The 25493-nt window shown below is 50.1% G+C and overlaps 8 protein-coding genes across 8 annotated transcripts; 6 read left to right on the top strand and 2 right to left on the bottom strand.

Moving 5' to 3' along the window:
• Positions 1–666: 666 nt before the first annotated feature.
• PC9H_011186 (uncharacterized protein) lies at positions 667–1851 on the top strand (the record flags this gene model as incomplete). The annotated part of the gene is made up of 5 exons (XM_036780671.1): positions 667–879; positions 942–1096; positions 1156–1294; positions 1351–1445; positions 1497–1851. The coding sequence occupies 5 exons, from the start codon at positions 667–669 to the stop codon at positions 1849–1851; spliced, it is 957 nt and encodes a 318-aa protein (XP_036628054.1).
• Positions 1852–3003: 1152 nt separating this feature from the next.
• On the top strand, positions 3004–4311 carry PC9H_011185 (uncharacterized protein; the record flags this gene model as incomplete). The annotated part of the gene is made up of 5 exons (XM_036780670.1): positions 3004–3067; positions 3396–3523; positions 3577–3725; positions 3791–3917; positions 3973–4311. The coding sequence occupies 5 exons, from the start codon at positions 3004–3006 to the stop codon at positions 4309–4311; spliced, it is 807 nt and encodes a 268-aa protein (XP_036628053.1).
• A 781-nt stretch (positions 4312–5092) lies between these two features.
• PC9H_011184 (uncharacterized protein) lies at positions 5093–5536 on the top strand (the record flags this gene model as incomplete). The annotated part of the gene is made up of 3 exons (XM_036780669.1): positions 5093–5337; positions 5400–5437; positions 5490–5536. The coding sequence occupies 3 exons, from the start codon at positions 5093–5095 to the stop codon at positions 5534–5536; spliced, it is 330 nt and encodes a 109-aa protein (XP_036628052.1).
• A 1828-nt stretch (positions 5537–7364) lies between these two features.
• Positions 7365–8563, top strand: PC9H_011183 (uncharacterized protein; the record flags this gene model as incomplete). Its single annotated transcript, XM_036780668.1, has 4 exons — positions 7365–7574; positions 7625–7779; positions 7838–7976; positions 8033–8563. The coding sequence occupies 4 exons, from the start codon at positions 7365–7367 to the stop codon at positions 8561–8563; spliced, it is 1035 nt and encodes a 344-aa protein (XP_036628051.1).
• Positions 8564–10493: 1930 nt separating this feature from the next.
• Positions 10494–11378, top strand: PC9H_011182 (uncharacterized protein; the record flags this gene model as incomplete). Its single annotated transcript, XM_036780667.1, has 4 exons — positions 10494–10716; positions 10795–10924; positions 10981–11119; positions 11175–11378. 4 exons carry the CDS (start codon positions 10494–10496, stop codon positions 11376–11378), a joined length of 696 nt encoding a protein of 231 aa, XP_036628050.1.
• Positions 11379–12610: 1232 nt separating this feature from the next.
• PC9H_011181 (uncharacterized protein) lies at positions 12611–13505 on the bottom strand (the record flags this gene model as incomplete). The annotated part of the gene is made up of 3 exons (XM_036780666.1): positions 12611–12678; positions 12737–12882; positions 12940–13505. The coding sequence occupies 3 exons, from the start codon at positions 13503–13505 to the stop codon at positions 12611–12613; spliced, it is 780 nt and encodes a 259-aa protein (XP_036628049.1).
• A 1206-nt stretch (positions 13506–14711) lies between these two features.
• PC9H_011180 (uncharacterized protein) lies at positions 14712–21329 on the top strand (the record flags this gene model as incomplete). Its single annotated transcript, XM_036780665.1, has 29 exons — positions 14712–14810; positions 14860–14942; positions 14991–15246; positions 15508–15772; positions 15825–15938; positions 15987–16195; positions 16249–16312; positions 16370–16541; positions 16648–16793; positions 16912–17061; positions 17114–17238; positions 17307–17370; positions 17450–17943; positions 17993–18022; positions 18077–18166; positions 18219–18255; positions 18329–18349; positions 18400–18495; positions 18554–18645; positions 18715–18844; positions 18906–19028; positions 19095–19458; positions 19518–19693; positions 19750–19911; positions 19966–20209; positions 20258–20602; positions 20650–20738; positions 20787–20996; positions 21049–21329. The coding sequence occupies 29 exons, from the start codon at positions 14712–14714 to the stop codon at positions 21327–21329; spliced, it is 4731 nt and encodes a 1576-aa protein (XP_036628048.1).
• A 930-nt stretch (positions 21330–22259) lies between these two features.
• On the bottom strand, positions 22260–23459 carry PC9H_011179 (uncharacterized protein; the record flags this gene model as incomplete). Its single annotated transcript, XM_036780664.1, has 1 exon — positions 22260–23459. One exon carries the CDS (start codon positions 23457–23459, stop codon positions 22260–22262), a length of 1200 nt encoding a protein of 399 aa, XP_036628047.1.
• Positions 23460–25493: the final 2034 nt, after the last annotated feature.

Raw genomic sequence — 25493 nt, 5'->3', positions numbered from 1 at the left:
CGGGGAGATGCCAACGCCGTCGAAATGGCCCGACTTCTCGTTCGGGGCCTTTTTTACACTTAGCATCATGAACCTTGTCTTTGCAGGTGTCACAGCTTCGCAAGCGTCGAGCTTGTAAACAGATCCGTCGCATGCGTACTCTCTTGCTTGTCGCTGGAAGAAGGGATTCAGACGTCCGAAGCTCGTATATGGATGCCAAAAGCAGATTGCCAGAGCACTGGGAGCTCAGTATCGACACCCGTATCTGATAGCCAAACTGTACTCAACGTACGTTAGCGGAAACAGCTGACCTGCTGCTGGAGCTTACCTTCGTTGTAGTCCCCAGTTCTATAGCATCAGCGCATCCATATGACCATGTATCCTATCGAGGAAACAGCGTCGAGACAGGAACCAGTGGCCCAGGATACTAATGAGGCGAGACCACCTAGATGCTGCATGCTATAATGCTGAAGTGTAGGCTCACTTCTCAAATTCACAGGAGTTTGTGAAGAAATTGCAATGCTGGTGGAGTTGAGGTACAGCGACAGGGTTGGAATTCGACTAAGCGCCGCCCGCGAGGCCCAACGCAGCTCTTGACACATCCCAACACATGCGTGAAAGGCAAACGCATCTTCCTTCTTCACTTCTCCCTTTACACGACTGTGGGCAACTTCGGATACCACTCCCATGGGGTCAACAGTCTCTAAAACGGAGGTTACGACGACCAGTAATGACAAAGGGCCCGCAAACGACAAAGTGGAAACCGATGGAAAACTCACGGTTGCTCAGGACATTGCGGGAATCGTCCTTGCTACTCTGCAGCAGGCTGCTGAACTTGCGCCTGTACCTTATCTGAAAGAGGCCGCTGGGCTGGCCGTCGCTTTGTTTGACATGGTGCAGGTAACGCCTGTCCTTTATTTTGCTCGTCTGTGGCACAAACGGGTTTCACCTCGCATTTGTAGAGTACATCGGACAACAAGTCGGCGTTCAAGGCACTGGCGAATGATGCTTGCGAGCTAGTCTATACTGCAACAAGCGTTTGGAAGGACCGCGAAGAGGACAACAATGGGAAGACACTTCCTCAAGATTTGATGGATCACCTCAAAGAGTTGCTCGAGTGAGTACCTTGACTTGTGTTCCATGATTTATCGGATTCTGTGGATGACCAGTTACCAGGACGATGACCGATGTCATGGATTTTGCGAAAGCCCGCGCATCGAGAGGCCTTTTTGCGCGATTTATCTCTCATAAGGCAGATGCTGGGCGGATCCAAGGGTTTAGGGCGCAACTCAAGGATGCCTTGGATCGGTTTGGAGTATGTGTTGAATGTTCAACATCATTGAAAACTGCTTAACGCACTTTTGATCCTAGATGCAGTCGCATATCACCGTTCGAGATGCCGTTTCTCGTATTCAAGAGCAGCAAGCTGCCATTCTTACTGCACTCGAGGCGCACGCTCCTAGCAAGTCCCAACCGAGTGCGATAACAGAAGACTCTCTTGCGACATCAAACCCAAGCTCCACTCCTTCGACCCCTGGTACACCATCTTTTCCTCATCCCACGCACGCCTTCACGTCGTTTGGCAACATAGTGAACAACGGGGAGGGGACGTTCAACTCGGTCAACGGTAACTATGTCATAAATAACTCAACCACTAATACTTCCTCAAAGAATTCTGGGAACGTCATGAACATATCTACCGTCAACTCGAACAACCGATACGATGCCGGTGGCATGGGAAGGACGAACGGAAATGCTCGTAGTATGGGGATGGGATCCGGCCCAGGGAGGCCGCCTGTAGCAGGCAGGAGGAAGACGGAACATCAACCCGGACAGAGAGGGAGGAGGCGTGGTAAGGCTGCGACGCCGTGATCCCCCCCCCCCTTGATTTCATGAACCAACGATGGCTTACCCATTCATTTCCTGGGAGACCCTTCTCACTATCCTGTAAACCATCCTGGGATGAGAGAACTATGGTTTCCATGTAATGTGAGTCTCCCGTCACCCTATTCTTATTCTTATGTAGTTATGCACATTGTCACGCTAAGATTTCGCGTCTCGAAGGCTTGGACTTCCAGATCCCTGATATTTATTAAACTCCATAGTCCTCGCACCGAGATCCCACATGACATGTGCTTCTACACGGGGTTCATTTTAGGAATATCTCGTCATTTCCGCGCTATTTACCTCTCCTCGTTGCACACTTTCGGTACACGCCTTGTATTCTGGTATCCGTAGACTCTCCAGCATCTTCTTTGTTAACTTCCCCTCTTCGCTATGCCTCTTTGCTCTCCCTTTCCCCTTACTTTCCTTTCCATTTCTCTTCCACCCTACCCGATATATTACCGGGAGCGCATTCTGGACACGACGAACGAACGGATGTCGCTCTCAAGTCTCCAGGCGCTTCCATCACCGCAAGAATCAACTCGTGCTACCCATATGCTCATGCTTCGGATGGGCAATATCTGCGCGGTACTCGGTCCTTGCGGTAACGGCAGGAACACCACCCCTTTCAGAGTCATCCAGGCTGTTTGTTTTGCCTTTATAGAGTGCACTGGCGGCAGCCCTTCCCATTTAGTAAACAATCGGTTACTCAACACGCCGCCCATTTTAATGTCGCCAGTGGTCTACTCATCCCTGCCTGTGGTGAGTGCGCGTTCCTTGATTCACCTGTTCAGCCAGCTTACTTCGCGTCAACATGCCTTGTTTCCGGTGCATCTGTAGTTTTGCCTTGCCCATCCACGTCCGATGTTGGACCCTGTTTCACTCTGTTTCCTCGCCAAGTTAGCACGTAAATGGTGGGTCCAGTTTTCATATTGCATGCCACTAATCGACTTTCGGACCGTCCGAACCCCGAGAGAAGCTGTCTTGAATCTTAACTCTTCACCCGACAATGAAAGGCAGAGCGCGAGCCTCTGCTGATTTGGTTGCTCGAAACGGGCGAGTCCCCATCGCGATCGAATGTATGACTCGAATATTATCACTATACATTGCAGAGATTAAGCGCGTGAATTCGATTTCTACATGACGCAGAAGAGTGTGAACAAGGAACGCTTCGCGGAGGCGACCAAGAGCAATATATCAATCCGTAAGTGGCGTAATCTCGCTCGTTTTCCAGCCCTTCGGCCCTTGGCAGCATAATATCACAAGGAAGTAAGTGTTCATGTTCATCGAGACCGCCGACTCTCTAACAATTGAATTTCCTTGGAAAATGCTAACGAAACCCTGTTAACACTGGCTTACCATCTCAGGATATAAAGTTGCTCCTCTGATCTATATATATCTATTCGACGTTTAAACGCCAAAAGACCTCCGCCGAGCGCCCTCACACAGCCCTTTGCCCATGTACCTGCAATATGCTTTACAGCACTTATCGTTACACATATTGGACTATCTTCGTTGATCACCCTTGTTAGCATCTCAAACACGGGCAGCGCATCGGAAGGCTGGCGACGGTGACATGACGTCTTCAAGTCTAGAATCGATTCAAGGGAAATTGCGCGAAGTTGCTCGATCAGCCCTCGCCTTGGATAACAAGGCAAAGGTAGAGTCTAAGCATCTTCAATGTCCTTGTGTATTGATCGAATTGTCCGATAGGAAACCACAAAGGACGGATCCCCCTTGAGACAGTTCGCAAATGATGCCTGTCGATTTGTTTACGCTGTCGTGACAGTAGCAAAAGTCCATCAAGACGCGAGATGTACCGTCCCCGGATACATCTTCGGCTTTCTTGAAGAGATATCAAAGTGAGCTTTTGAGGGTGTCCGTTGGATACCTTCCCTCAGTCGTTTCCTCATCTCGTGGCATATAGGACTATCAACATTGCAAAGCTGTTCGCCAGCCGCCATGTCTTCTCTCGATGGTTGCTTTGCTGGCAGAACAAAAGCACTATTGCGACCTACACAGCTCAGCTCCAGAATGCTTTAAACCGTCATGGAGTATGTCCCTTGCGCTACTGAGAAAGCACCATTTTTACCATTCGTCATAACCTAGGGACCAAGAAATAACATGGCTAATGCCATCAACGACATCGTTGACGACGATGGTGCTATTCGTGATGCGCTTGGAGAATATCTTTCCCCGGCAGGCATTGCGCCCTCCAGTCCGGCTGCTCCTGTTCCTTCCGCCGACTTCATCGGTAACGGCTCGATGTCAATCCGGCACCTTGACGGCGATTGGATCGTCAACAACTGTACTATCAACAGGCGCACCGAGAATTCCGGGAACATCACGAACATCCGGGTGGCAAATTCGAACAATACCTGGTCGCGTCCTGGAGATAGACAGAGGAGATACCGTGCGCAAGGTGGAGGGGGAGGAAGTCGCGCATAAGGTAGTATCGTTATTGCGTTGTCGGAAATGTCAATGGCGGAGCCAACATTATCAACTTGTGGGGACCGGCGCCCTTGGACTTGCTCCAATGTGTTTATGTACGCATTATCGACCCCGCCCGCCCTAGTCCTATTTCGCGTAGAACCATCAGTAAATATGGTTGAAGGACATTCTGCGCCCACATATTGTCGGTGTTAAGTATGTACCTACGTAAACGGCTGGCTGGGCGTAGTCATTCCTAATGACTTGGCTGGGATTCTCTCCACTTTCAACCCTAGAGCACTGAGAAACGGTCCCAGCATGTATCTCTGGGAGGTGTGGGCGTCTCTTCCGGGTAGGGGATGTAGTGAATCTGCCAATGCTCGTCAAGAGCGTCTTTGACTACTTTCCGGCGTAGGCGTTCTCTTCCCTCTTCCATTTCCGTGGAAGATTGCTGAACTCCGAGCGAGCAAGCATTTCTGACCCTTTGTCGCCTAATTATAGTACATGTCAATGAGTACGGGTTTACACCTTAGGCCTGAGGGATCACAAATAAGCAGCTCTTCGATCACTTCGACCCTTCGGGTGTTAAATGGTTAGCCGTTAGACTTGAGCTGGGTACTTGGAATACCGTGATTTGGCGATGAGGCTGAAATGTTATTCAGCAAGCTAAGCGAGGAAAAAGCATATAAGTACCTCACCGTCAATCCCAATTCTTCATTCGAGTAATTTCGCCTTACATTCATCTCAACAAGCAGATCACCCACACTCTCTTGACCAACCTCATACCACTCCTTCAACGATGTTCGCTCAATCCATCTTCGTCGCTGCTATCGCTGCCGTCGCAACTGCCTCGCCGCTTGCAGCCCGCACCGACTACAAGTGCAACACTGGCCCCGTCCAGTGCTGCAACACCATGAAGTCCCACGAGTCGTCCGAGGGCAACATTGTCGCTTCCTTGCTGAAGCTTGATATCGGTGGAATCACAGGCGAGCTTGGCTTGCAATGCTCGCCTGTTGCCAACCTCATCGGAGGTGGACCCAAGTGGTGAGTTTATCTGAAAGCGACCTTCGAGATCGACGTGTTATTAATGTTTGTTCCTTTCCCAGCTCCGGGCAGACAGTTTGCTGCGAGAACACTAAATTCAGTAAGTTCCGTTGGTGGAGATTGTAACGACCCACTAACTCCTCTCTTTCTAGACGGCCTTGTTAACATCGGCTGCACACCTATCAATATCGGCCTCTAATCGGCCACTTATCGCAAGGGTATCCCTCTCTTGGATGAATGGTTTGGAATGGTGGCCGTCGGGGATTCGTATTATATTCGTATTGCGCAACAAGTAATCAATCAATAATATCGTTTTCATTTGGCACCGCCTGAATAGATGGCCTTACTATGCATAATTGTTTACTGCCGTACTGTTAGGCTCCACGAGTGCTCGAATATCCCGGGGCACGGGTCTATGTCTCCTTTCGTCATCGAGAAACAATGTTATGCTGGTAGAAATCCACTCGCCCGTGAAAATGTGAACGTTGAAGCGCCGAGGAACGGAACTAATGTAAGAGGGCTCACTGTTTGTCGAAAAAGGCAAAGCGAGAGCACCTGGCCACGGGCGCAGTGAGTAAAGGATGGTCAGACTTGAAGCCTCCCTCGCGGTCGGGGTCGGGGTCGGGTTCGGGAATGCGAAGTTGCCATAGGATCGATTACTAGCGCTTGTGAGGTTTTCAACTTTTTCGTAGCGGTGAGGGCTGGTAGCGGCCGTGAGGAAACTGTAGGTTTTAGAGAAGAAGGTTCGTGGGAGCCAGTTGGGAGGATAGTGAGTTAGGGATAGGTCGTGAATCATGTCCTATGAAAATCAAGGAGCCGCGTAATTGGCACCGGGCGGTTCCGTTTTGATGTCCAATGGTCAATTCGGGGGCATGAGAATGTAACAGGCTCTGATGGCTCAGAGAGCTACAATAGGTTAGATGGGTATGTCAGCGTGAGTGTGACATGGGAGAGTGCGACAATCATAACTTCAACATATAGGTTCAATGTGGTCTTTCTGCGTGACAGTATCTGACGTCGAGTCGAACATGCTCAAATGAGGACAAAGCCCATAGGTTGTGTATATCCTATTTGGCCTGATTACCTGAGTGCGTGCGCACGTTCTTACCTCCCTCCCGTTCGTCCATTCCACTTTGCAAAGCCTGGTCAGAGGATAGGATGTACCTCCGTTGGCGGGTCGATCGCGGAGATAGCCTCCCGTTCCTGCACTGCCCACTGCCCAGATAAGAAAGATGCCACATTGGTAAGTACAAGCGATGGAATTACTTACCTCCAAGAATCGGCGAAAGGCAGCGGTTTGCGGCGCAACGTACCAGGCTGTCTGCCTTACCAATTTCCCGACATGCAACGATGAATTCCTCGCAGATCATGCCGTCTACCAGTAACAGGGTACAGCAGTGATCATCAACGACCGGCCATCTCCTCAATGAAAGCCCAAAAGGATCAACCGCGCTTTTGACATCTCCATAATGGGATTGACTATGTTCGCTCTTTGCTGAACTGAAAGCGTTCGAACACAACTCATACATCGAGCCGCTGAAACGATGCTCAAGATCAGAAATATTGTCTGGGAACATAGTAAGCGTGAGCGATGCCTACGAGAGAAATTCGATCTGACCAACCGATGAACCTATGTCCAGTCAAGCCTCCGAGTCTTATCTGCGATTTTCCTGATGAGTCCACACCGTCCCAGCAGCTATCTTGCATCTAGCGTTGGGTTATTTGCTTGAAACGCGATATTCCATAGTGGCTTGGTTCGGAGACCAGGAGGAATCAAGCATGACTGAGTCAAAGAGAAGGCCCGGAGTCGCCCATAGCAGCTGCACAGTCAACCACGTCCGATTGAACACAACACTCCCTTCACAAGCTCTCCACGGGACTGTTATAGGCTAAAACCTGTGCCGGCGCCTACTTTGTGGACACCTTGGTGGCACCACCACCGGCCCACATGGCCACTTTAATTCTCTCATATACTTTGCCTTGCGGCTCCACTCATCCAATACGTGAAACCCGCCACAGGACCTTCCATGGGGTCTCCTCACTTGAACACGCGGTCATCGAAAAGCCTCGACGAAGAAAACAGGAAGAAAGCTGCCAGGCGAGCTAACTACAAAGATGCGGCTCAGGACATCGCAGGCATTGTATTATCGACGTTGGAGCAGGCAGCGGCATTCGCACCCGTTCCATACTTGCAGCAAGCGGCTGGATTGGCGATTGGGTTGGTTGACATGGTTCAGGTGAGTTTCAGTTGGATTAATATCCTTTCACCGATGACTGAGTGCAACAGAGTACATCAGACAATAAAGCAGCGTTCACATCTTTGGCCACTGACGCCTGTGGTCTTGTCTACACTGCAACAAATGTTTGGAAGGACCGAGACGAGAATAGAGATGGCACGAAAATTCCCCAAGACCTCGTGAATCATCTCGAAGAAGTGCTCAGGTGAGTCTTGAAGCTAGCGCTACATGATCTTAATTTTGCCTAATTTTGATGAGGTCAGAACCATGGAAGACATAATGCATTTCGCAGAAATGCGTGCGGCGCGAGGCTTCCTTGCGCGATTTTTGTCACATAAAGCTGACGCTGATGGAATTCGAGGGTATAGGGTTCGGCTGAAGGATGCTTTGGACCGATTCGGGGTGCGTATTGAGCTCCGTTGTGGAGGACGACTCGTCTTGTTGACTTTTGAGGCCAGATGCAGTCGCACATTACCGTCAGAGATGCTGTTGCTCGCATTCAAGACCAGCAAGACGCTATTCTCGATGCACTCAAGGATCATACCTCGACGACAGAGGTAGACACTAACGATTCTCCACACGCGACGTCAGAGGAGAGGTCCCCTTCATCAAAGGTGGCATCAGATCGCCGAGTCGCTCTTCCTGCTTCTCCCGCTCCTCGTCCCTCTCCACACACGTTTTCCAGCTTTACGGCTTTCGCAAACATCACCAACAATGGCTCAGGAATATTTAACTCCGTGAACGGAGACTACGTCATTCACAACTCAACGGCGAACAATTCTTCCGTTAACTCAGGGAATGTCCTGAATGTCTCTACAGCGAATTCGAATAATGTGTACGATACCGGTCGAAACGGGTGGCCGAGCAGACTCGGACGTAATCGAAAGGGGATAGGGGACGATGTGGGCATAACAAAGACCCGGGCGATTCCTGTCCAAAATTCCGGAAGAAGGGGTCGAGGGCGTGTTGCTAGTTCTGTTCTGACTTAATGTCTGTGACTTCCCCCTCCGTCTCGATAGTGCTGATGAACATATCGACCTCTCAGCCACACCTTGACGACCAGTCGTAGGTCCGCGGAAGGTATTTTACCCACAATATCTTGGGCTCTACCATAGCATAGCAAGTCCCTTCTTTCGTCGAGGTCGAGTCGGACTGATCATCCTGAGAACGAGGGAGGACACCGCACTTCTGTGTGGGTCGCATGATCTATGCGTGTTGCCTCATTTCTGACGCTCGATATAGTTTTAAGTGAACGTTGCATGAATGTGTATTTTACCAGCTTGAAGCAGCCTTTGAATCGCCGCCCTCGCACATTCATATAACCCGTGACAGTCTATTTCCATTGACACTCTTCCAGCCCGTTCAGCACCCACGCGTGAGAGCTGTTTAGATGACCTCCCTCGAACTACAGGTTTCTCACATAGCCCGTGGCACAAGTGAGCTACGTCGTACATTGGCGCCTCGCTTTGACGATAACGCAACGTGTCTAATTGGTTTTGGTTTCTCCCCTCTTAACTTCCCATCTTCCCCTTCTTACGTTATTTTCCATTTTATTTCTACGCTGACGGCTCTTTGATAACAGGACATCATACCTTGAACGCTGCGAACGATATCCATTCATTTTTTTGGCATATTCTGTGAAAACAGAATCACTCGTGACGTGCCTCCCATTTCTCCGCTGCAGCACCGCAAGTGCACATTCCATCACTGCTAATTTGATTCTGCCTCATGCTGGCAACCCCCCATATCGTTGAAGATTCTATTGGGCCATCATGAAGACCCGTGTATATAACTATCGGCATGTAGATGCTCGCCAGTCCCCCATTTCTCTGGACGGTATGCTATTTTTCTTTGATATCACCCACGAAGTGTGCTTACCTTTCATCCAGACTTTACTTTCGGTGTCTCCGGCTGTTGACTGGATTCCCCACCGAGTTATCAGATAAATGAGGGAATGTGAATTCGCGTCGTATGCGACCAACTCACTCTTGAAGCAGCAGAACTCAACTGGAAGCTGGCCTGCGCTCTGAAAAGCCGCCACTTCTACTCGACATTAGCTATCAGCTCTGCACCTGGCCATGGTTGACGTCGTAATCAATGTCGTTTCGATCTCGAGTATTCTCGTCTACATCGCGAGATAGTGTCCGTTGTCCATGAGAACCATGCCTTGAAGATTGCATGACCTGCATTCCTCTAGGACGTGGCGAGGGAGGCCTTACGCAATTGCCCAAGAGCTCTCCCAATGGTATGTGTTGTCTGCCGCCACGGCTTCGCACGATGCTGATATTATAAAACAGGTTGAATTCGTATCCACGATTCTAGCGCATCTACTGTAACACGTCCTGTGTCGGACAGCGTACTCATCCTACGATCATACATCTTATAGATTGACGATAGCCCAGCAATCTTTCCCCAATGGTACGGCAAGTACCATCATTGCCACTTTGGTGCCCAACCTGATCAAGGAGAGGCGCTGATGTAACGTGTGGAATGCCTTTCACACAGCCATCTCAGGTTCTATCTCAACCCTATGCCCACATCGTTCCTTCTCTGAAGTAGGCCTGGGACACTCGCGCGCTAAGGTGACTAGGAGAAGTGAAGCTTCACAGTAAATTCCTTATTACATTCACATACGCGATGACAGTGACATTGGGGACCTCCCTCACCGCTCCGAGTTCCATGGCTACAACGTTGAGGGTTACCATCCCCTGCATGTTCAGCCCGCCCGAAATCAAACATCCCAAGTACTTACTCCTATTGTTTCGTCCATATAATGCGCCTTTAATATCGCCCAAACCACATGCTAGGCGCCGGTATGCCAATCAAACGCAATGCAGTATGTACCGCCTTTCTTCCAGTACTTAAGGCATCCTCTGTCCCAAACTCCCAGTAACAGCTTTCAACGGAGACATCAGACCCATGGGATCAGCACGCTCGAAGAACGGTGCCATCACTGAAGAGGACAAGAAAGCGCTCAGGCGGGAGAACTACAAGGCGTCGACTGCAAGTAGCGACAGAAACTCGCGTCAAGCTCGCGCTGAGGACGTGCTCTCGACGCTAGAGCAAGCCGCCCTCCTCGCGCGTGTACCCAACATGCAGGAAGCTGCTTCTCTGGCCCTCTCTTTACTCGATAGTGATTCCCGTGAGTGAAGCTCCAACGTCGAGAGGTTATGATTCACCTAATCTAAAATCTACTAGAGTCTCCGTGAAAACAAGTCAGCTTTCAAATCGTTGGCAACGGACGCTTGCGATCTTGTGTACGCAGCGATGAATAGCTTGAAAAATCGTGTGAATAAGGGGCGTGCGCTCTCTGGCTCCCAAGAGATGAAAAATTCTCTAAGGTTGATCCAGTGAGTGCTAGCACCCTTAATCATTCCCCTCTCAATATTAATTTTGTCAATATCAGGACGATCAAGAAAGCGAACGACTTTGCCTTGGGCCAAGCATCGCGAGGCGTTGTTTCGAATTTTGTATCACGCAGAAGAGACGCGAAGATAGTACAAAAATATAGAGAAGAGTTGAATAGGTATTCGGGTCTGTTCGGGGTAAGTATTCAAATCATTATGAAGGCGGCCTCAACTTGAAACGTCAGCCCCACAGCTACAGTCGCACATCACCATCAGAGAGGCTGTCTCCCGCATACAGGGCCAATCGGATGCCATCCTAGAAGTACTGACAACGCTTGGGACGCCCCCCTCTAACGAAGCCCTATCCAACATGTCATCCTTGATTACGGCTTTCGGTAGCATAGTGAACGACGGTCAAGGGACATTCAACTCGATCGACGGTAACTCCAGCGACTAATATTGATATATACGAGGAAGGAATGTAGTCCAGCTTACAACCTGATATGCATCTGGTGGAAGACTTCTAAGCAACACAAATGCTTCAACGATAAGGATGAGGCGCGCGAGAAAATACATGCACAGTCCTGTCGGCGTAAGAATCCTGAAAACGTACGGTGCGTAATCTCCGTACCCTTTTCGGACCCCAAACATAAGTCCAGCTACGAGCAAGAACCAAATTATGGGAATAACAGTGACCAAGACGGACGAAGCTCTCCATAGTAGGCCCTCCGCTGCAGTGGGAAAGGTGGAGTGCCAAGCAAGGCAGTGGATAGCACCAAATACGCTACTTGATGCACCGCATAGTGCGAGTGAGATAGCATGAGGAAAACCCGCCGCCGTAGCATCTTCCAGCGCGAGACCCGAATATAACGAGGGGGGATGTTCGGGTGGATAGCCACCCAAGTACAGGAGAATATCACGAATAGGCAACTCCATATGATATCAATAGTTGGCCAGTCATTCACCGACTCGGTGGTGGATTGGGTTGCATCTGCAGCAAACGAGGACAGCGGCGACATTCGTAATTTGTGAGGAAATGGAGTGGGCACCGTGTGTCATATCAGTCCAGTCTGCCCGGCTGTTGACGAGGCTGTGAGCTGATGTCAAATGATAGATGAGTTGAAATAAAGTTGACCGTCGTTGTGGATATCTGATGATAATTATATGAGAAGCGATAAAACGGTAAGTATATGAACTTTTCTGTTCATCATGGGCGAACGATCGATATCAAATTTTTGAAACTTGAGCCATTGCTACCACTCCGGAGCGACTGCTGCTACGATGTCTGTGGCGAATCGCCTTGTGTGAGAATTCGCATGTCTTAAACAATGATTGTGGCCTAAGGCCCTCGCGCCTCCCATATTGCGTATGAACGCACGGGCGAGTATGAATAAGGACTCCGCAGACATGGCGGTATTCCATCGGGGTGAGGCCCCGTCTGGTCCTCAAAAATGCCAGACATTGGTACAAGCGGTATCAATCGATAGCCACCGGGATTGAGAAATGTTGAGGTTGGTGGCCTTGGTTCAAGAAAAAAGACTCAGAAGGCTCTGGGTGGGGCGCATTATCGTCGAAAGTTGACGCGACCCGAGTCCATCATTAGGTTGACGATCGACCGATAATACGTTCTCCCAAGGGACGTTGAGATGTTAACCAAGATGCAATTTGCTTCACAAGGGGGCATGCCAATCATGATGGTACAGGGTTTCTAACAAACCGAGCCGCCGGGCCGTTGCGTTTCATCACCCCGAGGTTCGCTGCGGGTAAGGAATATCTTTAGGCGGACACACTACGACTGCATACAATGCCACTCACCGGGCACCCTTTGCCATGACTTTGATCGCTTACTAGCTTTCAACGCCAGGTTGCGGTCCACGAATTTCCGAACCTTCGCAGAAGGTATTGTCCTCGATGTGTCTGGGACGGTAGTGGTCGCGGAGAGCGTACGAATGACGCGGGATCTACCAGTAACGAGTTAGGTCAACTGCTGGGCGGAACCCGGGGCTCAGGAAACATACCCGACAATGAGGTCCTTCGCCTTTCTTTTAGCAGCGGTCTTGCGCTTTCGTCGGTCCTCGGAAGGTTTAGAAGTGAAAGAAGTGGACGACGTGGACGTGGAAGGGAGGGACTGAGAAAATGCAGACTTAAACAAGTGGTCTGGTAGACGTTTGGGAATCGATGATAAAGCAGGCTCGTCACCATCGTCCTCAGCATCGAGAGAGCTGCGTAACTGATTTCGATCGACTATATCTTCGGCGTTGTCGCCATTCTGTACCTCTTCCTCGGCCTGAGCCTTCCGCTGCTTTAACTCTCGAACGGTGACCTCGTCTCCTTCCTCATCGTCTCCCGCTCGTCCTGAATCCGCAATCTCGCCGCGAGTTGCCTCCGCTCTCTCCTTCAATTTCCGATCCCTCTCCCGATTCTTCTCTTTTTTCTTCGATTTCACGGAGGCATTGGCCGCGGCGAGACGTGCTGTTTGCTGTTTCGATATTGATTTCGAGGTCGAGAGGGTGAAGGATTCGGGAGCTTCGTCATCCGACGACGAGTCCAAAGAGACGGGTTTTGAGAGAGTCTTGGAAGCCATTCAGGTCGGTAGCGCGAAGAAATTAAGTTACAGTAAGTTACAGGTTTCAATCGTTCACAAGGGAAACCTCCCACGGTCAATAATTGTGGCGCTTCAAGGCTTTCATGAGCCAGGCTCCTAGAACCAGAGCGACTCGTATCGCTCGAATGAGCTCATTCGGTTTGTAATACGACTACACGTGGGAAAAGACAAACAAGGACAAAGAGTAGCTAAGAGCTCAAACTCGCGATAGAGCGGCTGGCAAGACTGTCATAGACGCTGGAGTTAGTCGGTGACAGGGTGGTCACAAAGGGTTTTGATTGATTTGCAGATAAGTAGTAGATGGGAATGACCTAACTAATTGGGATAGTGATCGGGCTCAACAAGGCTATAGATTACTAAGAGTACGTGGTAAGTATGGAATGCTTAGTTTAACGGTATCGCGTCACGAGGTGAAGTATTTTGCACCGCTGAGGTCGCGAGTTCGATTTTCGAAGAGGTCACTTTTTGTTGTGCGCTTTTTTAAGTGTCTCTGCGCATCTCATTAATGAATTTAGCTTGCCAATGGCTGACCTTCAGTTAGTGTGTGTATGTCTGAGTCAGGATCTTTCAAAAACGGTCAGAGCAAAAAGTGACCTCTTCGAAAATCGAACTCGCGACCTCAGCGGTGCAAAATACTTCACCTCGTGACGCGATACCGTTACACTAAGCATTCCATACTTACCACGTACTCTTAGTAATCTATAGCCTTGTTGAGCCCGATCACTATCCCAATTAGTTAGGTCATTCCCATCTACTACTTATCTGTAAATCAATCAAAACCCTTTGTGACCACCCTGTCACCGACTAACTCCAGCGTCTATGACAGTCTTGCCAGCCGCTCTATCGCGAGTTTGAGCTCTTAGCTACTCTTTGTCCTTGTTTGTCTTTTCCCACGTGTAGTCGTATTAAAAACCGAATGAGCTCATTCGAGCGATACGAGTCGCTCTGGTTCTAGGAGCCTGGTTGTGGAGTGATTTATTTTTGGCCTGATCATGGAAGCAGATGCCGCGTGCCTGACGCAGATAAGATTAGATAACAGACCACATCAAAGCGTGTACGTTGACCCTTTCCACAACGTTTTTCTTCTTTTTTCTTCCCATTGACCACAACGAGGGCGGGGCCCATCTGAAATGGACGTTTAAATGAGGCCTTCTTGGTCCTCATCCGTATAATTCTGCGTCCGCCATGGAATCAAACGAAGAACGACAACAAGCAGAGATTACAGCTCTCAAAGCCATATATAGCACTGATTTCACCCAACCACCACCACCGACGGCATGGAAGGTATGTGTGATTTGCTGCAGAGACGGGCAGGTCACTGAACTTAGTGCAGGCGGCGACGCGACTGCCCGAGTTCATTATCAAAGTCTCCCACCCAAGCTGCCCATCGAAAGTGAACTTCCAACTTAATGTAAAGTACGTGTATACTGGTGTATTTTACTGGACGCGCTTAACATTTTCTAGGCTACCACGAACATATCCTGCAGTCGCATCACCGACGCTAGCGATCCAAAAGCCCGTCCATGGCTTGACACACGAGCAGGTCACCAAGCTCACTCAAGCGCTTCACGAAGAAATGCAGAAGCACCGAGGGCTGGAAATGATCATGGAACTCGTCACATTTGCTCAAGACTGGCTCGAAACGTACGCAACGCCTCCTGCAGAAGTCGTTGGCTCGCTCGCGACGCAGATGAACAAACGCGCGATGGACGAAGAACGAGTGAGTGCTTCCACCCCTCAGCCCTCTCATTTTGGCAATTTCTTCGATGAACTGCATCCCCCATCTCATCCATCATTGTGGGAACCGGGTCGAGGATGTGGGAGGTAGTGAGGCGTTTCCCCTTCGCCGTGGTAACTTGGGCTCAATTGAAAAGCTTGTCGTAATTTCCGCATCCATGTGATGCCCTCGTTTCGACTCCCCTATACCCCAAGCCCTGATACGTCCAACGTTCGTCGCTAACCTTGTGCATCGTGTATCTAGGAACGCCAGAAACGGGTAGAACGAGAGGCTGAAGCTGAACGCGCACGCGCAGCCCAGCTCGCGGAGGCCCTCAACGAGCAGATCCGAGTAGACGCGCAGAAGCACCAGCAAGCGAAGGAGCAGCAGATGCAGTCAAGGAAGAGGGCGAACTCTGAGACGACGGAAGTGCCCATTCCAGGAGAGACGCCTACGGAGACGTTCAATTCGGAGATATCATTCAAAGGCGTGGTATTCAACTCGGTTAAGATTTTTCATCCGAAGAATGGTGAGTACGCGTTTTATCTCTCCAGGCCTAAATCGTTGACGAGGAAGGGCAGAGGGTCTTGGGACGGCATATCTCGCTGACCCTGTGTGCGACGATATCAATGTTACCCTTCCCCTCGAAGTTCTTGTGTACACCTTCGAGTCCAGTTATTATTCTTCCAATCAAGGTAAGATTCCCTACGTGCCCTTCATCGGCTTCTGATCTGCCCCCCTAGGCAAGCGCAAGCTCAAGCAAGTAGAGAGCGACATCCGTAGACTATCAGCCATCCGCCACCCTAACTTATTGAGCGTACTCGCCGTCAAGCTCCATCTTTCGCACTCCCAGGGGCCGTCGCAGTTGGTGATACTAACGGAGCAGAGACCGGCGTTATCGTTGCAAGATATCTTAGAAGATTGTCAATCCCTTCGTGAGGAGCGTGCGTCGGTGCGTACATCATCGCATAGCCTTCGTATGTGCTTACGAACGGAATCTTCCAGGCCTATCTCGCACAGATCCTCTCCGCCCTCAATGCCGTCCATACTGGGGATCTTGTCCACCGAGGTGGGTACTTCGCATCATTATTCGTGAATACCCTCAAATCATTCGTTCTCTCACCAGGTATATCCACACGGTGCATCGGAATTGCTTCCCAAGAGGAACCCAGCCAACAGAAGCTCGTAAAGCTAGGCAATGTAGTTTTCTACACTCGCCTCCTTGACCTTCACCGGTCGAATCCCTTCGGATCGAGTGTCTCCCCCTCGTTTGACGAACCACGGATGCCGGATGCATGGTACGTCCTCTTCTCCCTTCCCTTCCTCTTCCCCTCCCTTCTCCTTGCTATTACATTATCTCCCCGCTTGATGGCCACTCATAACTGACTGGTGGGTTTTACGTAGGGAGTGTAAGGACGTCAAGAATGATTCAGCACTATCGTATACCCGACACCGGGATATCCACGCTGTCGGGATCGTTCTCCTTCAGATGCTGATAGGACATGATGTCATGGAACGGTTCGAAGACCCGCAAGCCGCGTTGCAATATGGTAAGTCAGACTGTCCTCTATGCTTCCGTCGCTCGCTATTCGGTTGGCGGCCCGTAGAGTCCTTGCATCGAATACTGATTATTGATATTGATTGCTGATTTGGTATAACATACTACAGCGATCATATCTCCATCCCTGCAACAACACGCGATGAACATGCTGCTTCCGAAGAAGAGTGTCTCGTGCATCACTTTGCTCGCCGACCTCGCGTCTACGTCGTTCCACAGCCACCAAGCGCAAACGCGCACGCCGTCCATACCGTTCAATGGTTTACTCCCTTCCCCTTCTCTCCGCGTAAGATGTTGATTGATGTGTGTTAGATCCTCGGACACCAATGCCTACGCACCACGTCTCAAGTTCACCCGAAATGGACTATTTCAAGGCGCCGATGAGGAGCAGGCATACCAGTCGGTGGAAGGAGGACTGGGAGGAGCTCGAACTTCTGGTACGTGCATTTCCATGTAACGTCTATGTATAACGTCGATTATTGATATCATTACTGTGCACGTGTAGGGCAAAGGAGCATTCGGTTCGGTCGTGAAGGCACGCAATAAGATCGACTCTCGGATATACGCTGGTACGTAGGATAACTTTAGCTTCGCGTTGGCTTGAACTGCTTTCTTTGTTTCATTGACTAACATCGTGTTATTATCCAGTCAAAAAGGTCAGGCTACGGACGATGCAGAGTGATAGCAAGATTTTCAGAGAAGTGAACGCCCTCAGCCGCCTCTCCCATCGTTTTATTGTCCGATATTACACCACATGGGTTGAAGCCTCTGAACCCGTCTCAACGGCTGCCTCGGACTCCGAGAGCAGCGACTCAGGGACTGAATATGGCATCTCCGTCGCTCCCTCCCAAGACCCATTCGCCACCAGCAACCATAGCGACGGGATTAGTATTGACCTGAACGACCTTGACGTGATGCACCGTTCCTTGTCGAGGAGTACCTCGTTTCCGAGTATCCACTTCACGCATTCGTCGGAGAAGGGCGAGGACGAGAGCGATAATAGTAGTAGTAGCGACGGAGTGCTTGGGCTGGAACCTCTGTACAGAAGGCCGACGCCGAATGTGCATTTGAACGGGCATACCATTGAGGCACCGCCCATGGTGTCTGCCCCGATGATAACGAGAACACTGTATATCCAGATGGTGAGGACTGGGCATGGAGATTGTGTTTCGGTTGTTGACTTTGTTCTAGGAGTTTGTTGAGCGCCAGACGCTGAAGGAGGTGTGTGCTGCTGGCTTGTCAATTAGAATTCAGATCCTCATCCGCGACGCGTAGAGAGTCGATGAAGGGATTTCTGAAGACGAAGCATGGCGGTTGTTCCAGCAGATTGTTGATGCGCTCGTTCATATGTCGTCTCTCGGAATTGTGGGTAGCATGTGCATGGTGTGTTTTACTGGGTTCTGAAGCTGTTATCTAGCTCCACCGCGATATCAAGCTCACGAATATCTTCATTGGTAAGTCACCGTTCGATGCCTCTCCAGCCTATCCTCAGACGCATTGAATCTAAACGCACTTCCACTGTTTTAGACGGCAAGGGAGATTGCAAAGGTACGCTCTGTGGTTTGCGTCGCGGAGCCCCCATTGACCTTAGCTTTTAGTCGGCGACTTTGGTTTGGCCACTTCAAGTCTAGCAGCTGTCGACCCTTCGGACGTTTCTCGCCCTGGAATCACGATGGACAGCGAGATGACGCTGGGTACGTTTGTCTCTCTCCCTTTCAGCCTCGTCATAGCGAATCTTATTATGCACTTCAGAGGTTGGAACCCGGCTATACATTGCGCCGGAGGTCCAGTCTCGTAAACGCGGGCCGAGGAACCATACCAAGGCCGATATGTACAGTCTCGGGGTACGCCTATCATACTTTGTTGTTGTTGCTGGTGACGAAGTTAATGACCTGACCTTGAACGTGTCTTAGATTGTTTTCTTTGAGATGAACTTCTTTTTCGCCACCGGCGCTGAGCGCATTGCTGTCATTGAGAACATACGAAAGCCTGAGGTTATCTTCCCGCCTTCTTGGGACCCGCATAGGATTCGGCAGAAACAGAGTACGTACACCACCATTCTTGCTGTATCACGTCCCGTTTACTCAGTCTGATTCTTTGGTAGTCATTACTTGGTTACTTCAGCACGATACGAATGAACGCCCTTCAGCTATAGAATTGTCACAGAGTCCGCTCTTGCCCCCTCGTCTTGAAGATGAGTATTTCAGAGGGGCTTTGCGTATGATGAGTACGTGCGCCCTTGAGCCCTTTGTCCTTGGTTTTTTGGATTGAGGCTCAATCCATCTACGTACAGCGAAGCAAGATTCTCCCCATCATCAAGCCGTCCTTTCCGCTCTATTCAACCAGCCGGTTCAGCTTTCGAGGCGATTCATATACGACAGAGAAGCTGACTTGCCTGAGCATGCTAACCTCAACGGCATCGTCGTAGACCGCCTGTCATCTATATTCAGACTTCACGGGGCTGTAGATATTGAGCCTCCCCTGCTCATACCCGTCGTCGACCCCGAGGATGAGAAGACCCATGCTACGTTCCTCGATAGACATGGCGATATTGTGATGCTTCCCAATGATCTCTTGACGCCGTTCGCTCGACTAGCGGTGAGGACAAGCGTGAAGCGAATCAAGCGCTACCACATTACAGACATCTACAGGCCCAAGTGAGTATACGACACCCCTCTTCGACAATACCTTTAATGACCCGACTCCAACTCTTTAGCCCTGTTGCTGGGCACCCCAAAACTACGAAGGCTGCAATATTCGATATCATCTCTCCAGATCTGACTAGCGGGCCTATCGCTTCTGCTGCTGAAATCATCATGATCGCTAGCGACCTCCTCGATGGATTTCCTTCACTTGAACAGAACTATGATATCCATGTATCTCATTCGAATAGTAAGTTCCAAGTATTGATGTTCTGAGCTCTGATTGCATGCTTATGATGTTTTTAGTTGTCACCCATGTACTAGAACGAATCCCTCCAGCGCACCGCACGTCCGTCTTGGAAATCATCAATCAACCCAAGTCGACGCCTTCCCAGAGGCGCGCTGCTCTCCTGAAGAAAGGCCTTCTACGTAGCGTAGTCGACGAACTTGAGGCGTTGGCCGATGGCGGTATGTACTCATCAACTTACCTTTACTCGTATGTACTGATAGTTCGGATACTAGAAACGGATATCGACGCTCTCTTAGCAAAGATAGAGAAGCTCTCCCCTCAATTATTCGCCTTAATTCAACCAGCGGTCGAGCAAGTCAAGTCCACCGTGCAATGTGCTATAGCCACCGGCGTGTCCAGGCCCATCTTTTTCCATCCGCTGATGCTAGGTGCACATCATACTCATTTCAAGAATGGGGTGCTGGTGGAGGTCGTAAGGAAAAGCAAACGTACAGATGTCCTAGCCGCTGGGGGAAGGTATGATACACCTATCCTCTTTCCTTGCCATAGGTTGACGCTAGCTAGGTACGACGACCTCATCACCCAAACAGGGCTCCCAAAATCCAAGCTCGACTCGTCGTGTGCATTCGCCTTCCAAGTCTCAGTGGAGAAAATTACAATGGCGCTCGCGACATACCAAAGCACGTCTCTCAAGATCCTCGTGAAAGAGCAGCGTTCGTTCGGGTTTTGGAGTCCCAGACGGTGTGACGTATACGTTGTGTCTTATCATCCAGGTTACCTCCAGGAAAGGCTGGAAGTTGCGGCATATCTATGGCGGAACGGCATCAGCGCAGATATCATGTATGAATCGGGGCTTACCGATGTAGGTCACGATGATTACGTGGAGACGTGTCAACGGGAGGGTATTCTGTAAGTGTCCCATGCCAGGTGTTACTTCTCGCCCTAATTGTCTGCAGCTTTACTGTATATCCCAGACCGAGGTTGCAGAGGAAGGATCAAGCTGCCTTCAGGATCAAGAGCATCTTGAAAGGCACCGAATATGACGGTAAGTGGGGGATTGCGTACGGCTTCTCGATGCTTATATTTTGCTCAGTGACGCGCCTCGAGCTCGTTCCCTGGCTTCTTCACCAAATCTCAGAGCAGAAACGCGTGGATCTATCAACGTCTGGCGCTCGTATGTTTACCGATATCACCCAAAACAATGTGTCTTCCAAAGATATCGCGACTTCTTCCGACGTTCAAATGGTTCTGCCTGGCGATGCAAAGAAGATGAAATCGCTTAAAAATATGTACATTGATCGGGGTGTGTCTACTTCCCCCATCCATCTGAAAGCTACCATCTCATCGACATTTAGCCTTCGAAACCGGTGTACAGATCAAGAATTCCTTCCAAAATGGAATGCCTATGCTCGGTGTGGATGTCACGCCAACTGCGTTCGATTCCATGACCAAAAGCTCTACGTGGATATCCGATGATGAAGCATGGAAGCCAATAGCTGCCGACTTCCCTGCGAGCTCGTACTCGTACGCCCAACAGCTCCGGGAGCAAGTTAGGCAACGCAAGCTTGAATCCCATCCCTTTCTTTTGTTGTACTCAGTGCGCGACGAACGCGTACAGCTCGTAAAACTATCATGATCCCCTCTCTACGCCTTCTTTATGACCCTAGTCCTCATTTACTTACACGTTGTTCATGTTTCAAGGGATGTTATCAATCTATCATCGACCAGAATGGATCGCTATCTCTATCTCTATTGTATTCCTAGTTTCTATGTGGATTTAATGCCAACTGCTATGACAATGGAGGTGCACATTCAATAACATCTGTCCCGCTGCTGTCAGCACTCGAGTTCGCTCCATGTCCTCGTCCACTGTTTCGGTTACGTCCTTCATCTCTGGTAGGCCACCTCTTTCTTGAGCAGCATCCTTACGGTAGGGTGTCACCCCCTTCATGACTCTAAATCTTCTGGTCAACGCACAATGCTTGGGTGTCAGTCGCCAAGTTATATGCCGAGGGCAGAAAATTGTTGGATGCGCGATGTGATGGGTGTCGCAGGATGAAATAGGTTTAGAGGATAGATTTTTTGTTCGATGTATGGATGCTAGATAGATCATATGTCTTTTTGCGCGTTCCTAGTCACGCAAATGTGGTGTCTATTTTTCGACGACGATGTGCTTTCAGTGCTTGGGATGATGCAATGTCTATATAAATTAACTTTTCCCGAGCCAACAGATAGTACCTTCTGAGGAAAGTTCTTGTGATGGTGACGATGTCAATTGAGTATCTGCTGTAACCACCCTGCAGGGATGTGCATATACATCTAGGATAATCTAGGATATACCGTTCCATACTCAGCTCGATGTGTACTGCACATAGCGTTAGGGAAGTCGGAGGTCAACTGATTACGGAAGAAAAGAATGATCAACAATATGAATGTACATTGGGAGGTGCTCCGAGTTCATGATTTACAATATATAGATATAGATACATATTTACATAGTTGTTATGATTATCACATTTGCAGTAGCATGTCAAGGAACAGGCAATACTGAGGTACATCAACGCCGTCAAAAATACGGCCTGCTTCGCCCAATATATTCTTCCTCTGAAGCAGTCTCCACGAGAACATTTACGCCTGCATCCCAGTGTTGGAACCATTCATCGTGCTGCCTACATTCCCAACGAACGATACTCGGCATGTCCGTCGCACTTCTAAACCGGTATAACGCATCCACGGCCACATCGCCATCGTGGTCAGCAGAGATACACGGTACCTCGAGGGAGCGGAGGCCGGGAAAGCGCATGAACACCCAAGGAACGAAGGCATCTGAGTGCGCCTTCGCTCCTGATGTTACCCGCAGCATCTTCAGCGTCGGCAGCTTTGCATCCTCCGCGACTTCGTGGTACATCCCCGGGTTCTCATCCGTGAGGCAGTCAATATCCAGGTTGAGGAGCAAGTTGATGTCTAGACGTTCGAGCTTGGGCATCATCCCCGCTAACTTGAACACCCCCGCATGGAAGAACGAACAGGAGAATGTCTGGACATTGTCGAGATGTTTCGCGTAATGGAAGAACCGAGCGAGGAGAACGTCGGTGTCATCACCCAGACTAGGCGCCAGCTTAAGGTGCGTGAGGTTACGCGCTCCCTCAATATTTTGGAAGATCAGATCGAGCGAACGCGCGCTGAGGATGCGCAGGGAAGGCAGTGCGCCCTTTGCCAGGTTGAAGTGAAGTGGAGTGGGGCTGTAGTCGTTCCAGGGCGAGATCTCGAGGTGTTCGAGAGAGTCGGCGCGTTGCGACAAGAAGGCCGCAAATTCCTCGATGTCCAGCGGAGAAGTGGAAAGACAAAGCTTCTTCAGGTTCAAAGGTAAGACAGGCGCGTCGATATCAAGGAGACGCGGCATCTTCGTAAACAGTGGATCGACTAAGCGAAAGGAGGACAATCTGGGGTTTAGCTTGAGGATGAGGGACGCGATATCGTCGTAGTGGTCCATCTTGGGAGGGTCATAATATTTATGATGGACTACGTCGATGGTAAGGTGCTTCACGAATCTTGCACGGCGTTCACAGATATGTTGGGAGAACTGGTAGAACGTCGAGTCCTCGTCTGGGACAAGCTCGAGAACGACCTCTTTGTATAGTATCTGTTCCGCAATGACACGGAAAGCGCGAGAGGACTGAAGTACGGAAAGAATGGTAGACGTGTCGTTCACGCGTGTGAAGATGTCGTTCAATATCTCGACGGGGAGACGAGGAGTTAGACACATTTCGACGCAGTGGTAGTGGTTGTGAATGAAGAGTGGGCGTAAGGACCAAGAGGAAGAGGTGGCATCATTGAGCCTGGGAATTGGGTGTGGTGCTTGGGCCGTCGAGGTAAAGTGGCGGTGAGGCACTCGTCGTGAAGCCCTTCGTCCACCCACCGATGCAAGTTATTAAGTCAGCGCTAGTGCAAAACAATGCGCAACGGGCACCGACGGAGGGGGCGAAGTGTACAAGGAGGACCATATGTACCGCCTAAGACGCCCACTGACGGTCTTCTATTTAGCTAACGGCTACATGATTCAAGCAGAGACTCGCCGTGAACAACCACTGTGTCCTGCCCTCGTACTCAGCGTCTCGAGATGGCTACAAGGGCGTCAACTGCCGCTCTGAGTTGATGCCTCGCACTCCTCTAGGACGACAGCAGAGACGGCGTGCTAATTTAGGCACCAAGGTGATTGGGTGGCCGGATGCATCTACGGCGTCCATCGCGGACAACGCTGCGTCGAGGAGATTGTTCAATCGCAGGAGAATTGGACGGATGAAAAAGGACTTACTAAATGATTGAATGAAGGACATCCGTCGCGCCCATGTCTCACCGTTTGATACACTGAGACAGAACACAAAGACTCAGGGCTCGGGGTTGAAGTCCTTGTGCAAGTCAAGAAGAGATAAGAGCACCAGGCGTCGGACAGGCCTTGAGAGGGGGGCACAGTGCTGTAAAGGCGTCCATTTACCCGAAGGGCCTCAAGTGACAAAATTTGGCCGCTTAAATGCCGAAGAATAGAAAAGTCTCTAAGGTAAGACTTCATGATTTCGGCTATATAACTTTTTAATCTACGTAGTACCTCAGCAAGATAACAGGATAATCGATTACTGGACTTACCACATAACGCTCTCCCCTCAGCATTACCATTAGGACCCCCTGAGCGACTCCTACAACAATTGGATATCCTCAAGTTTTCGACATTGGCACTACGGGTGGTATTCGCTTTTTCGCGTTAGCGCTCATCCCACATTCTATTGGCGAAGCTATACGTCCTTCCCTACGTCCATCGCTAGCCTTATTCCACAGTTTATCCATTTCTCTGCAACTATCGAAGAGACGCACGTTGGGTGTGGGCTAGTACAGTCAGCAACCTTCGGCATCGTGAAGATTGTACACTCACCGGGTCGACACCCTCCTCCGCTTGCATACTCCCCCCATATACCTGTCCATTGAAATGTCCACCACGTTGCGTTGATCAACGAAGTTGACCATCTTGGAGGCAGGTCCCCTCGCTAGCCGTTGTTCGGAGGTATTCAGTATCACTTTCGATTCCCTCTAGGCCCTCAAGTTACTCGACATGTTCCAAACGGCCTTGAAATAGAATGAGCACTCATAAGCGCTTAGCCTTCGAGGTTGAAACTCGCCTCACTGCGCCAGTGAGCGGCGAAGGAATTCGAAGGTATCAAAAAAGCACTGATACTTTTCGGCCTTCAACTGTGTTGCAAAATTCCTCGTCGAGGACGATGCCATTGGAATTTGGCCGATGCGCTGTGTGGACTGAATGCGTTCTAGCTCGCAAGCGCCCAACCACACATCATGCTTTTTGTTTATCTCTTCAATCCGGCAATGCCGATACCGGTCCAACGAAAAAACCTGTCAACTCGGCAACTCGGAAGACCATGTTTCTTAAAACATTCAGGCCGTAAGCTAGCTGTGGACTTCTCCAGCGGCGTACGTAGCCAATTGGAAGGAAAGGAATTGAATGCGAGAGACTCGGAGTCGGCGCCGGGTGTACCATGCTAGTTGATGCCTCTGGCTGCGATGGGATAATGTCCGTATGTCCGTGTCCCACATGTCTGCTACTGGTATGGACATGCTGGCCTTCCATATGGCAATTCCTCCACTCCATCACACTCCATCACACTCCGGGGCTATTTTGCTGCCAAGTGTTGCCTTTCGGATATGTGCTAGCTGGATACAACGCGAGAGCGGGTATGTTCACGCTACTGGAGATGCTCTATGGTGGAACGGTAGACTGACGCGTTTATAGAAG

This window comes from Pleurotus ostreatus, assembly GCF_014466165.1.
Source record: "Pleurotus ostreatus strain PC9 chromosome Unknown scaffold_8, whole genome shotgun sequence".
NCBI classification, from domain to species: Eukaryota; Fungi; Basidiomycota; class Agaricomycetes; order Agaricales; family Pleurotaceae; genus Pleurotus; species Pleurotus ostreatus.
The sequence above is the reverse complement of the archived record's forward strand: the minus strand, read 5'-3'. Positions and strand labels throughout refer to the sequence as shown.